This window comes from Nicotiana sylvestris, chromosome 2, assembly GCF_000393655.2.
Source record: "Nicotiana sylvestris chromosome 2, ASM39365v2, whole genome shotgun sequence".
Taxonomy (NCBI): Eukaryota; Viridiplantae; Streptophyta; class Magnoliopsida; order Solanales; family Solanaceae; genus Nicotiana; species Nicotiana sylvestris.
Genome location: NC_091058.1, coordinates 47,108,250 through 47,121,302, shown reverse-complemented (window position 1 = coordinate 47,121,302; position 13,053 = coordinate 47,108,250). Strand labels below are relative to the sequence as shown.

The following is a 13,053-nucleotide window of genomic DNA, read 5'->3' as shown; positions in this document are numbered from 1 at the left end:
TTGTCCAGTTTGATATACATGTATTCATGATATTTCAGTATTCTCATATCTCCATCACACCCGTTTAATGTCCATAGATAGTCGTAGTTACAGCCAGGACCATCATTCGAGGACAAATGATTCCAAGGGGGAGATAATGTAACACCCCGTAAAAATTTGTATAAGAATGAGTTAAAGGAGTAGTAAGGATATATTTTGAACACGTGAAGTCCCATCGGGATGATTATAGGTGAAAATAATTGTTTAAAAATCAAGATGGAAAGTGAGGTGCATAAGATTTGATAAAATCGACTAAGTTTGCAGAAAGTCTGTTGTCCAGTAGGGTTTAGTGAACATATGTAAGGAATTGGAAAACACTCAAAGCATGAAAGTTGTAGGCCTTTGAAATATCTTTCCAACGATATATTGTGGAGCCCAAACAGAGCTCTGTGCAAAAGGTTATGTCCATTTTACAGAATGGTATGTAACCACCGCGGTCCTGCCGCGTTTTTACCGCGACCGCGGTGGTGAGTGTCCCAGCGATTTACTACGGTCGGGCCAACTGGGACGCGGTGGACGACTTGGGAAGTCACTTTTTTAGCCTTATTTCGTCCCCCACAGCCCCAAAACATAACTTGCTCTAGAAAGAAAGGCTCTTAAAAATCTAACTCCTTAAGGGTCCCTCAACCACCCAAGGTAAGTTTTAATAGTGATTCTAAGTTAATTGCAATTTTCCAACATCTTACTAACATGGGTAAATCCTCCATATCATTAGATATTCGATTGGGACATCATTGTTGAGAGAAGGAAGCCTAGAACTCGAATTCAAAAGGTTTGAACCTCAAAAAGGTAATGTCTTCACCCTTGAATTGATTCTAGCATTGGCTTAATGATTATAAACCCTAGTTCATGAGATATGAGTTGATGGGTTTGATAGAAAAGCATGAACGATTATAGGGTTGGGGTGTTGAGTGTTGATTATTGGTTAAGGGTGTTGTTTACCTTATGGGTGATGAAGAATAATGTTGATTATAATCATTTGAGACTTTAGAATTTATCTAGGAACAAGAGAATGGGTTGTTGGGTGTAGAGACACCATTAATAAGGACTATGAAGCTTTATTCTCACCAAGTGTTTGATAGGATACTTAAGTGACCAAAACATGAGCATCATAGCTAATACGGAATCCCTTTGACTTTGTATTGCTGTAGATTAAAGTTGAGACGGTTGACAAACGTTGTATTACGCTCAAGGGAAGGAAGTTAAGGTATGTAAGACTAACTTTTTACGTTTGGAAATATCTGTGATCCTCCCTACGTCCCATTCATTATGACCATTACCAGTTTCCTCAGAAAGTAACTATGCCTTAGTTCCCTAAATAGTAGTAGAACTTCTATTCTCTAGATGGAATAGTTTCATAATCATTCGATATTCTATGAGTTTCAGTTATAACAAATCAACTTATTATGAGTACCCATCTCAGTCTAATCCTATTCACTATTCCAGTATCATGTAACCCAGTATGGCTCATTATTTCAGTATCATGTACTACAACATGATTCTCAGTTCCTAAGTTTTATATTCTTGAAAGTTGAACACCTGTATTTGGGCCTGAGGCCGCAGTTTATGTTTTATGTATCTTTGGGCCTGATGCCGCAGTTATGTATACGTATACTTGGGCCTGAGGCCGCAGTTGTGCATATATATATATATATATATAGGACATGAGACCGCAGTTTAATATTTAGTTAAACATGTTGTTCATCATTCAGAAGAGGGAGCATTCATATCCTTACTTCCTTGTTCAGTTATCAGTTTATCAACTAGCAGTTCAGTTTTAGTTTCAGTATTTACAGTTCTTTTCTTCATATGTTTTACATACCAGTGCAATTCAAATGTACTGACATCCCTTTTGCTCGGGGCCTGCATCTCACGATGCAGGTAACGATTTTCAGGTTGACGATTCTACTTGCTAGGACATCTCGTATCAGCTATTGGTGAGCCCCAGTCTTTTGTGGCCTTATCTCTCTCTTTTGTTTTAGCCATTATAATATTTTAGTTAATAAGGTATACCGGGGACCTTCTCCTGGTAAACAGTTAGCATTTTCAGTGTTCTTTAGAGGCTTCATAGACTATGATCCAGTCAGTCAGATATTAGCAGGCTTTCATATGTTAGCCTTGTCGGCTACTTGTTTATACTTGCAAACCTTTTAGTATTTTCCGCATCTATGATATTTCAGTCAGACTCTTTAGTAGATTATCATGTTTTATATTTACCTCTAGCTCATAGTTATACCACACGTTGATCTAGCCATACAGTTGGTTCGCTCGGTCACATGCAGTCAGGCGCCGGGTGCCGTGTTACGCCCAGACCATGGTTCGGAGCATGACAATTTAAGTCAAGATAATACTAGGGGAAGAATTCCCAAGTCGTCATTTGTCGAAATGGCCCAAGAAATAGCAAAGTCTGTGATCGAAGAGTCAACAAGGGACAGAGTCGAGGAGTCAACAAAGATCAAGGTCGAGTACCTTTGACGAAGTAATAATGGCTAGTTTCGAGATAGGATATTACAGAAAATATTCTAGTGGATAATTCTAGTGGATATTTTCTGCACTTGTACTATTAGGGTTTTTAAGAGCATGTTCCCTATAAATAGAAAAAGATACTGTGATAGCGGGCATGTGATATTCATTTTGTAAAAAATACAATTTGACTTAAGAAAGAGAATCAGATCTCATTGCTAATATACAAACATTATATTTTCACTAAGATTCTTGCCTATGCTTTTCCACTAGATCCGAGAATAACTCAAATATTCAAGAGATAATTGTCTATCATTTATCATTATCAAAATTCAGAAGAACATCTACTTACTCCATCCTTTCTTGGGTGACGCATTCATTCTATTTACTTAAATGTCATTTATTGTTGTTTGTTGATATTGAATGCTACATTATTGCTTTTGATATTCCTAGAATATTTATTGCATGCTGCTGTCACTGTTCAGCCATATCCAAAACAATATGTGTTTTGAAACAACCTACCTAAAATCTATTTTGTGATATATTTATTTATTTATGTGGCGAGCTTAGCTGTCACAAAGCAACTATAAAAATAAGTAACATAATGCAATATCAACAGATGCACGTTCAAATTGGTCCAAACCTTAGCGAAATTTTTTTACAATAATTATAGGTAAAATAAAATGATCTCGATCAGCTAATATTTTATCTAATAAAAGTAAAAATTTAAATAATAGTGTACTTGGCTTCAATAACTCTCTTTTAGGTTTGTTACTATTAGAGCATTATAGGAAATAAAATCTTCGAGGCGACATTAGTGGCGCTTTAGTAGTCGCCAGCAAAAGATGTCAACAAGTGGCCATCCAAATTAGCGACCTATTTAAAATTACGATTTTCAGAGACGACATTTAGAGGCGACTTAATTTGTCGGCACCAAAAGTACTGCTATATATATATATTGTGCAATATTTGTTTACTTTTTGTACAAACTTAGTCGCTACAAAAACTAATAATGGACGAGAATTTGAGAAACCGGGGAAGACGAGGGTTTGAAGGGAGAGAGGGAGGGAGGAAAAGCAGCATTTGAATTTTATAAATAGGAAAAATTGGTAACATGTTACAGCAGCTCAATGTTACCTGGTGGTGCGAAAAAGGTTTTACCCTAACGTTGGTGTTTAAAACTTTGACTTAACATCTAAAATCAATTGGAAGTGTTACAGCCCCAAAGTCGTCCGTATATCGACCACAAAAGATGCGTGATTTTGAAGTTTGAGTAGGCACAATAACAAAGTCTGACTTTTGTGTAACTCATAATCTACCTATTTTCCAACTCATTCGCAGCCAAATGAATGTGATTTATGATTTATTCCACACCCCACATGCTCTAATGGCTGGAGAATTTTAATCACCAAATTTGAACTTTGGTACCATCTTCTCAACAAGTTTCTTACTGGTTAACCATCAAAGAAACGAAAAATAGCACAACGTTTACTTTCAGTATGAAACTCATTAATCAACATTTTCTGTGTAGTATTTTTGTAAACACTAACTATTTTCTTATTGTACGGGCTTTGGTATATTCTTACACATGCACTTGTAAAATTTTGAAATTTTCAACGAAAAAGCTAGTTGAAGGTAATAATATATATAGCCACTTGTTCTAGCCGGCTAGGTTGAATTAAGTTCAAGTTGTTCATTAAAGAAAAAGTATAAAAGAGAATATTCATGAAATATTTGTATGACCTAGCTAGCCAATGATATGGTAAGTCGCAATCAGAAGAATATTAACAGCTCTAAATGTCTATAAGCTGAAAAGTTCTCTCGATCTTATCCTCAATTCTTTACTACTAACATGATCATAAGCAGTTGTACAAGTTGCAAATTAAGAACTATTTTTTTAATTTGTTGTTGATTTAATTACCCTTTACACACCGACACCCTCCATCAACTTATATACCTTCTAAAGTAGTACTTAGTAGTTCTTTTAGGGGGAAAATGTTTTTTTTTAATGGAAAACGTTTTTTCTAAGTGTATCTTATGACACATGTTTCTTTCACTAAATGAGGAGTATTTTCGAAACAAGAATGTGTATAATAAAAATATTTCTTTCTCTAAATTGATAAAGAAAAAAAATTAATAACAAACAAATAAAAATATTACATTTCAATTCCCTAATAAGACTAAGGCTTTCTCTTAAATAGAAAAATTAGGTGACAACTGGGAACCGCCAATAGTAATCTTGCATCATGTGTTAAATTAGGTATAGGGAAGCCGCCAATACATTATAATGTGAATTGCCTAGTAATAATTCTGTGTTGGCTGTTTGTCTAACCTTGTGGAAAATAAGCTGCCACGAGGGCGAGGCTTATTTCCGACTGTTTCGCCATTTAAGAAAAATTGTACAACGGCCAATTTTCAAACCTTCTTTTTATTTTATTTTTCCTACACTAAAAACCTAAGGAATTTTACGTATTTTAGTTACAGTGAATAAAATACAACGACTTCATGTGTTTCAGCATATTCTCGCTGTTCAATGTACCATTAGTAAGCGAGAAATGGTTAAATATTCCTTGAATAAAATACTACTATTAGATATGTTAAATGTTGGAGAATCCAAAATGTTCTTGGAAAATGTTAAAAAAAATCCACGCCCCTTTGTCTGGTGTGTTCTATGAATAAAATGAAAGCATTTGCCAACAATGGCTGAGCCAAGTATCTATTGGGAGATTTATGCAAATAGGCTATGTGGACATTGAAAATTAGTGCATAAAAAAAAATTTAGACTAGGTCCTGAGCCCATTAGGGTTATTTGGTGGTTGCTCCATCCAAACCCTAATTTATGCCTATAAATGAAGCTAGGTATGTCCTTCAAAAACCATCTCAGCAATTCCATAATTCAAATATGCAATCTCTGAAATTCCATAAAACTTTTGTAATATTCATTAAGAGATCAAAGACAAGTCAAATATGTCTTGCTCAAAGTTCTAGCAACATTCAAGATCCAAACGAAGTGCTGCTATATCCTTCTTGATCATCAAATACATCAAGAAGATGCATATTATTCTACATTTGAGAAATACGCTGCTAAGACCCTCGAATTACGGTTAACAAATCGAAGGAAAGAATTAAAGGATAAACGGAGTTGTAACCCGCAATGTTTATCAAAAAATACTTTTTTTCTTTATAGTTGTTTGTGATTGCAGTCTTATTTTTCTGCACAAATTTATTGCAAATAGGCTATTTCACTGTACCGAGCTAAGAATCTACCAGAAATAACTTTTCTACTTCCACAAGGCATATATAAGGTCAACGTAGAGCTGTAGACACTATCTTCCCTAGACTTCACTTGCGGAATTAAACTAAGTTTGTTGTTGTTGTAGGATATTTGAGTGTCGCTGCTTAACTTTTAATCCTACTTAAAAAAAGCGTGCGATAATAGCCTCCTGGCCAGAAGTTGGAGTCAATTTCCAACGAATCACCAGAAGACGTTCCTTGCCAGTTGCCACAACTCATGAAGGGTTACCAGGAGTTTAGTTATTTGCCCTTGCATTAGCATTTTCTTCTTTTTCTATTCCATAACGAGATTCACAGATGAACCTGTCAGGAATTTGTACACCAATGTCAATGTGTATGAAAGGAAGTAATCTCATAAGTCATGACTAAAATTAATGTACCAACTGATTGTCATGCTTATTAGCAAGTGACTGAAGGTTTGGAAATTTAAGATAATTTAAGCTTTGTTTTGAGTAATGAACCCCTTGAAGAAACCTTGAAAGCATACAAGTAAAGGGAAGTCCAAAGTTCTTATTTATAGCACATAAAGAGTAGTAAGTAGTACATGTATTACAAAGTTCAACCTTGCAACTGCAATTCAAGGTGTAAAGTAAAAGTAAACAGGATGAGTTTTTTGCTCATGGACATGTTATTGTTTCAGCATGCTAGCTAGGGATGAAGACTATACTCTTCAACCTTCTCCCATGATTTGCAGCTTTTGTCTTCAGTGTCTGTTTTACACAATGCGAGATGAGATATCGGGAAGCTCAAGCTGCAAATGCCTTCATCAAGCATTTTAGCCTTTTCTTGAGCTTTCTTCTTTTCTTCATCAGTTAAATCCCCATAGAGAAGGCTCAAATGCGGCATATATGCTGCGTGATCACAAAAGTAAGATATCAGCCAAGGAAGAGTAGGAGATTAATTCCATAGCCAATAGCAGCCAAAGTTTGGGTAATTGTATGTACTATATTTGGTTGACTACAAAGATAGCACATGCTAAACAACCAAACTGTTGACAATTTGAAATTTGTACTTGATGTGATCAATGCAAGTTTTCAAATTATTGATACAAATTAATCATCCATTACTTCCAATATCTAGCATCAGTGCTTTTGAATTATGGTTTTAGTATTTCACATATTCTCTCTGTTACATGCCCAACCCCCAAACCCTTCCAACAAGAGAAGAAAAAAAATTGAGGATTTTCTCAAAAGAAATTAGCGGTGATTTTACAACTCTACCCTTCACAGCAGGCAAGGGATTCCAAACCATCTCCTAGATTTCAGCCACATGCGGCACCAATTTTGTCTATAATATATAGTGTGAGCGAAATGAGAACATCCACGAAGTAGGGGATATGATGGTGAGGGCAAGAAGGAGTCTAGGAATGAGGTGGGAAGGAGAGCTTGAAGGAGTTTGCCACAGAAGTAGACTGATGACCAAAATGAGGGAAATAGAAAGCAGTTGGAGCCATTTTTATTACTCAGGAAGTGCAATAATTTAAGAAACAGAAAAAGATAACAAGCAAAAACTTTTTCTGACTACAACTCTAGAAACTGAATGAGGCACAAATCTGCACAGAGAACGTTTATCTTACTTCCTGATCGGTTGTAACCAAAGTGACTGCAGCAGTGAGCACTAGCCTCCACAACCTGGAACAACAAATTTCAGGTCACTGATCTCAGTAATTACAACAAAAGTTGTACACAAAAAAGCATGGCAAAGGTAAGACTGCTTCTGAACACCCCCCCCCCCCCCCAAAAAAAAAACCTTTTTCCTTTTGTCGCTCCAAATCAGTGTTTTAGAAGGTGTAAAGAGCAGGACATTACCCAAGTTATGGGGCATAAGCCCCACGAGTTATTTTAGTAATGTATAAACTTTAAAAGCTAAAAAGGTATAAAATTAATTTAAGTATCTAGACGTAATGACATATGTACATAACAATGTATTAAGTTACCAAGTTTTGAATTTGGAAAAAATATTACACTGCTATATAAGTTATAACCAACTATTTAAAAAAAAAAATTAAAAGAAGACTAATTGGGATGTAAAAGAGCGACAATCTAAGGTGTAACACGTGTATAAGGCATTTATAGGTATGGAGCTAAGATGCAGAGGGCTATTGCTCAGCCTCACTTATAGAGACATTTGCCCCGCGAGGCTTCTGCTCAACATGACTGACTCGGTTAATTTTGAGCCCCTTTCACATTGGGACGAGTCTCAAAGCATGTTCAACTGCCTTTCTATGCGTTGCTCCCAACACAGAAATTCAACAGGGATATTTTTGTCGACTTGCCTTCAGTTCCTATTGAAAGTGATGAAAATGTAAAACCTTGGCATCTGGAGACCCTGCTAGAGGAAAAATTTCAATATACATTCATGTTTGAGTCTCCTTATACTTGGGTAACATGTGTGAACACACAAACTTATGCTCTCCTTGGAAATAAGCAAATGTAAGAAAAATAATAGGCAAGATCGGGGTGAAAGTGAAAGGAAACTATTCCTTTGTTTGACATAGGTGAAATTAAGAATAGGACCTGAACATATTCAGCTCGTCAAGTGTTACACATACGGGCGATTGTCTCCTCATATGATCTTGCACACTGTATGACGGTATGAGGAGACAATCAAGAACATTAGTATTGCTCAGCACACTAGACTAATCTTCGTGCAGTTTCTCTTACTAAAACAGTCCACTTTGCTGATTGCAAAATCATCCATTAGCTGTATTCAACAACTGCTGGATGAACCATTTTCTACATCAAATATACTAATAAAATAAATAACAAAATAAACAAGCGATTGAACAAATTACAACTACATAAGCTGAACGAACATAACATCGTTCATCAAGCCAACTCATTATGCCAAAAACATTTCTTATATTCACCTTTTGAAAATAAAAACAAGATATTTGAGATTACCAACATTAGTACAAAATGACAACAAACAGAGTAGCTAAAGCGAATCAATGAAATTGCAAAACGTTACCTCAGTGGTAGGGTGAAGCAAAAGGTAAACACACTGATAATAGAAAGTGCCACTATCCACTTTCTCCACTGTAGCACTATAAGGCTTCTTCACTATCTCACAAGCTTTCTTGAACCTGTCACGTGCTTCAGCCTCCGTCAACCGAATTGCTCCGACGACCGTTACGTGAGGTTCAAACTGGGGCCCACCAAACTCCGATCGGAGACCCTCCATCAACTTCTTCACCCTCACTCTCACATCCTCCCGGGGCAGAGCCCACACAGAGTAAACGTGTTTTTCCAGCACAGCTTCACTGACTTGTACCTGCTGCATAACTGCAGTACCAGCCTCCATCAGAACGGAATTGAATGATAGGAAATGAAACAAATAATTCGAAGAAAACCAAGGAATCTGATGGGAAATAAATTGTGGGTGTTGAGATTTGATTTTTATGGTTTATTTATTCTCAGTTATTTTTGGTTTATGATTTGGCAACGCAATTGTCAAGACTCAAGAGGTAATGGAAATCTTAGGGAAAGCACAAATGGGTGGCAATAACGAATTTTTCGAAGTCCGGAATATTCGAGTGCGTAGCACGTGGCTCAAATATTTCAAAAATCACACACTCCGGAGTCCGGTGTTCCAGTTTATTGATACAAAAAAATGTATAAATTATATATATTAGCTTTAGAGTACGTGTATTTCGTGTTAATCAATTAATATTTGTGTACAACAAAAACGACTCATATGAAATAGTAAAGTACGTTAAAGAAGATGCAATGCTCAATTATTCCATTGACGTAATAGTTAAATAAAAAATTTATTTATCTTTTGAACTTGTAAAGAAGAACAATTTAGTGCACATTTGTCCATGTCCGTTAATATAAAATTTGTGTAGAAAGATATAAAATTTTAGGTAATCCCATTTCTGAACTCCTTGTTTGAGTGATAAATCAATTAGCTATTGTTATCCTAATTGTTTTTTTATCCAATAACAAACATAGTTTATATTGCAGACCATATTCAATATAATGATTTTTTTTCCTTCACAAGCTTTTCAAATCATCGTCCAATTTAAAGAAAATAACAATTAATTGAAGTAAGTAATAACATTTAAGCAAGTCTTTTATAGGCAACTTTACAACTAATAGCAGTTGGTTGCAAAATACGTGATAGCCTATATTTGGGATAAAAATATTTAATGTCTTACACATTCTATGGTGATTTGAGTTGACATTAAGTACCCTTTTAAAGGTAAAAGATTGAATTAATTATCTGAACGATATTTTATTATGACACACGCGCGTACATATTCCAGCTATGTATACAACACACTAACAAATATATTGGCAACAAAGTATACATTGAATTTGACATCTCATGTTCAATTAAATTTTTCTTATATCCGTTTGGTAAAAGTTGCAAATTTCTTATAAACTTAATATGCTACATACAATCAGACATATGTTTACACCACCAAATAATAAAACATAATGACAACAGAAGAATCGAGCAAAGAAAATGCATATAACAAACAAATATCAAAATACTACATACCTTTATCATGATTCTAATTTTTCAAAACTGTATCAGGCCTGCATCCTGTTTCTTCAAGACATTAGATAAAATTCTAAAGTATTCCAATTTTTTATCAGCTGCTATTTTCATAAATTGATAAATACAACATGATGTTTTACCAATTAATTATTTCTTACTCATTGAGACACCCATAACTAATCAATTTTCTTAAAAAATAATTTATTGATTAAGATTGAAGCAAAAAATAATACCTACTTAAATTATAGTGAAAATTTTCATTAGAAATTTTAAACACCACAAATAAAGCAGAAAAAATCAGTAGAAATTATTTTTGAAAAAACTCAAGAAAAACATCAAATATCACATTTTTAAAAAAAAATATAGCAAATATCTTACCTGCTCTCATAATTTCCAAGCTCTTGGGCTCTAGTTTTTCTTGGCTTTCTAAATCTTGAAAACCATATTCACAATCTTTTATCCCGTATTTAATAAATACCTGGTGTAGAAGTAGACATCAAATAACATATATCTATTTAAAGATAGAAACAAGATTCAAAACCATGTTTGCATGAAAGTATGAGGCAGAATAGCGCCAAGGTGAAAATAAGTACCGTAAATTGAAGAAGCTAATCCCAATTTATAATGTAAACTTAATTAGCATGCAAGATGTGACAAGGCCATTACACCTTTATATGCTACAGAAATATATTAAAAATAAACCAATGGAGTAAAAGTCAAAGTAAATTATTAACGAATTTAACTAACTTAACTAAGTGGAGAATCCGATTCTCTTTTACAAAGTAAACGTCAATGCATCATAAAAAATTGTAACATATTTTAATTACTTGATAATACGATTCCAACAACTTGAGATAAGAAGCTAAATAGTAGGGGGGGGGGGGGAACTAAACGTTTACCTCTCCGTAAAAAGGCTATTAGAAAGAAAAGAGTATAAACAAAGAAGGGGAAGAGAAATCTGAGAGGAGAGAAAAACCATATTTGTCTGGTATTATCATATTAGAAGTGTTTGACCAAAAATATATTGAAATATTTCGATTAAATCAATAGAAACAATGAATGAGTAAATCTTAGTTAAACGTAATAAACTCCAGATCTATAAACTAATCGAAAAATAATGCATAAGATAAGATAGAGGTAATCAATCTTATTGATACTTTTCATTTTGTCTCCCCTTAATCAGTGGAGGAGACCATTTTACATATTCTCTTGGAGATTGCTTTGTTCTTCCTTCTACTATGAAGGTTACAGAGGAGAGGAAAGAGAGAGAGAGAAGCCCTCCCCCCCCACCCCTTTTCAGAAGGTTTTCCCCCATATATATAGTTAAGGAATCTTTGTTATATACTTGGTTTGATGCTCTTTCATACTACGTCTTCCTTTGTCATCCCCTAAACGTTATTTTTCGACTTGACGGGTATTGTGAGTACGGAATTTGGAATAAACCATGTCGTCTTTCACTGCCTCGCCGCTTGGACGGGATGTCAGTTGGATCGACCGTAGCGGTCAGATTTCGACCAATACAGTTAGTCCCTCCGTCTGCCGGGGTCATCCCCTGTCGGGCCTGGCAGACGGACTATGATTGTTATATATCTGAGAGAAATCTGACTACCTACCCCTTGGGTTTGATCCTTAGGTTTAAGTAAGGTAACAGTGCCCTTTTGGTATCCTTGGACCGTTGCGGCTGTTTCGGAACCGAAACGTCGTTTGGATTGAAATGTTATTCGTGGTTGCCGCCATTATGACACACGTTCCCAGGGAATTGAAATGTTACGTACCCTATCAGATTCGATTGGCGACTTTTGGATTTCGTGCTTGGAGGATTTATGTCTCTTATAAATAGAAGGAATACACCATTCGATTGGCACACTTCTTTATCCTTTACTTGAAAGAACTTTGCGAATATTCTTTCCTCCTGATACTTTGAATTTTTTATTTTCTCCGGTTAGCCAAAAACTTTCATCTTTCCTTTTCTCTATCCATTTGCTTTACCAAATTAAAACAATGGTTGGTGATTCTTCTTGCGCTGACCTCCCTGTCACAATTCCGATACTGGAGAATGATGTTCTGGCCACCGGAGGAGAAGAAGTGGTAGAGGATGAGGAGGTCCCGTCGGTAGCCGAGATCTTGCCTCGCCCTGGGAAAGCATGGACCGACTTCTGCAGTCCCGCCGGGGAGGAGCCGAAACCTGTTCACTCTGTTAAAAAAGAGGAGGAGATCGCAGAATTGAAGGCTAGGTGGGAAATTCCTCGCTACATCGAAATATTGCCGGCTGTAGGGGACGACATAGTCCATTTTGACCGCCCAGGGTACTGCGTGTTCTACGCTTACCCCTTTTTTGTTGGATACACGCTTCCTCTCCCTCTCCTGGTGGTAGATTTCTGCCGCTTTTACGAGGTATGCCCCGCTCAACTTTCGTCGTACCTGTATAAACTGTTCCTTATGTTGCTCAAGTTTACGGAGCTCGCTGGTCGTGAGATCACTTTGGGGAACATGCTCAATATCTTCGCCCCTCAGCTCATTCACTGCACGACGATTCACATGTGCCATCGAGGGTCGAAGAGTCTGGTGGTGAAGATTGACAACAGGGCTAACCTTCACTTCTACAAGAATTACTTCTATGTGCGGATTGAGCACCTTGTGGCGGATCCTATGGGGTTCCCTGAGAAGTGGAACTTTGCGCGTAAGTTTCTATACTTTTAGTCGGAGAGATGTCTGACCGCTTTCCGTTGTAGTACTAAACCCTTTTATGTT

At 36.0% G+C, this 13,053-nt stretch overlaps 1 protein-coding gene across 2 annotated transcripts; it reads right to left on the bottom strand.

The window, feature by feature from the left end:
• Window positions 1–6,286: 6,286 nt before the first annotated feature.
• On the bottom strand, window positions 6,287–10,943 carry LOC104232464 (cyclic phosphodiesterase-like). Of its 2 annotated transcripts, XM_009785678.2 has the most exons (5): window positions 10,896–10,943; window positions 10,681–10,780; window positions 8,767–9,080; window positions 7,373–7,427; window positions 6,287–6,647 (listed from the first exon to the last, which is right to left on the bottom strand). In XM_009785678.2, the coding sequence occupies exons 2-5, from the start codon at window positions 10,688–10,690 to the stop codon at window positions 6,445–6,447; spliced, it is 582 nt and encodes a 193-aa protein (XP_009783980.1). In that variant the 5' UTR covers window positions 10,691–10,780; window positions 10,896–10,943; the 3' UTR covers window positions 6,287–6,444. The 2 variants fall into 2 exon arrangements, with proteins under 2 accessions (XP_009783980.1, XP_009783979.1); XM_009785677.2 differs by lacking the exons at window positions 10,681–10,780; window positions 10,896–10,943 and having other exon boundaries at window positions 8,767–9,394.
• Window positions 10,944–13,053: the final 2,110 nt, after the last annotated feature.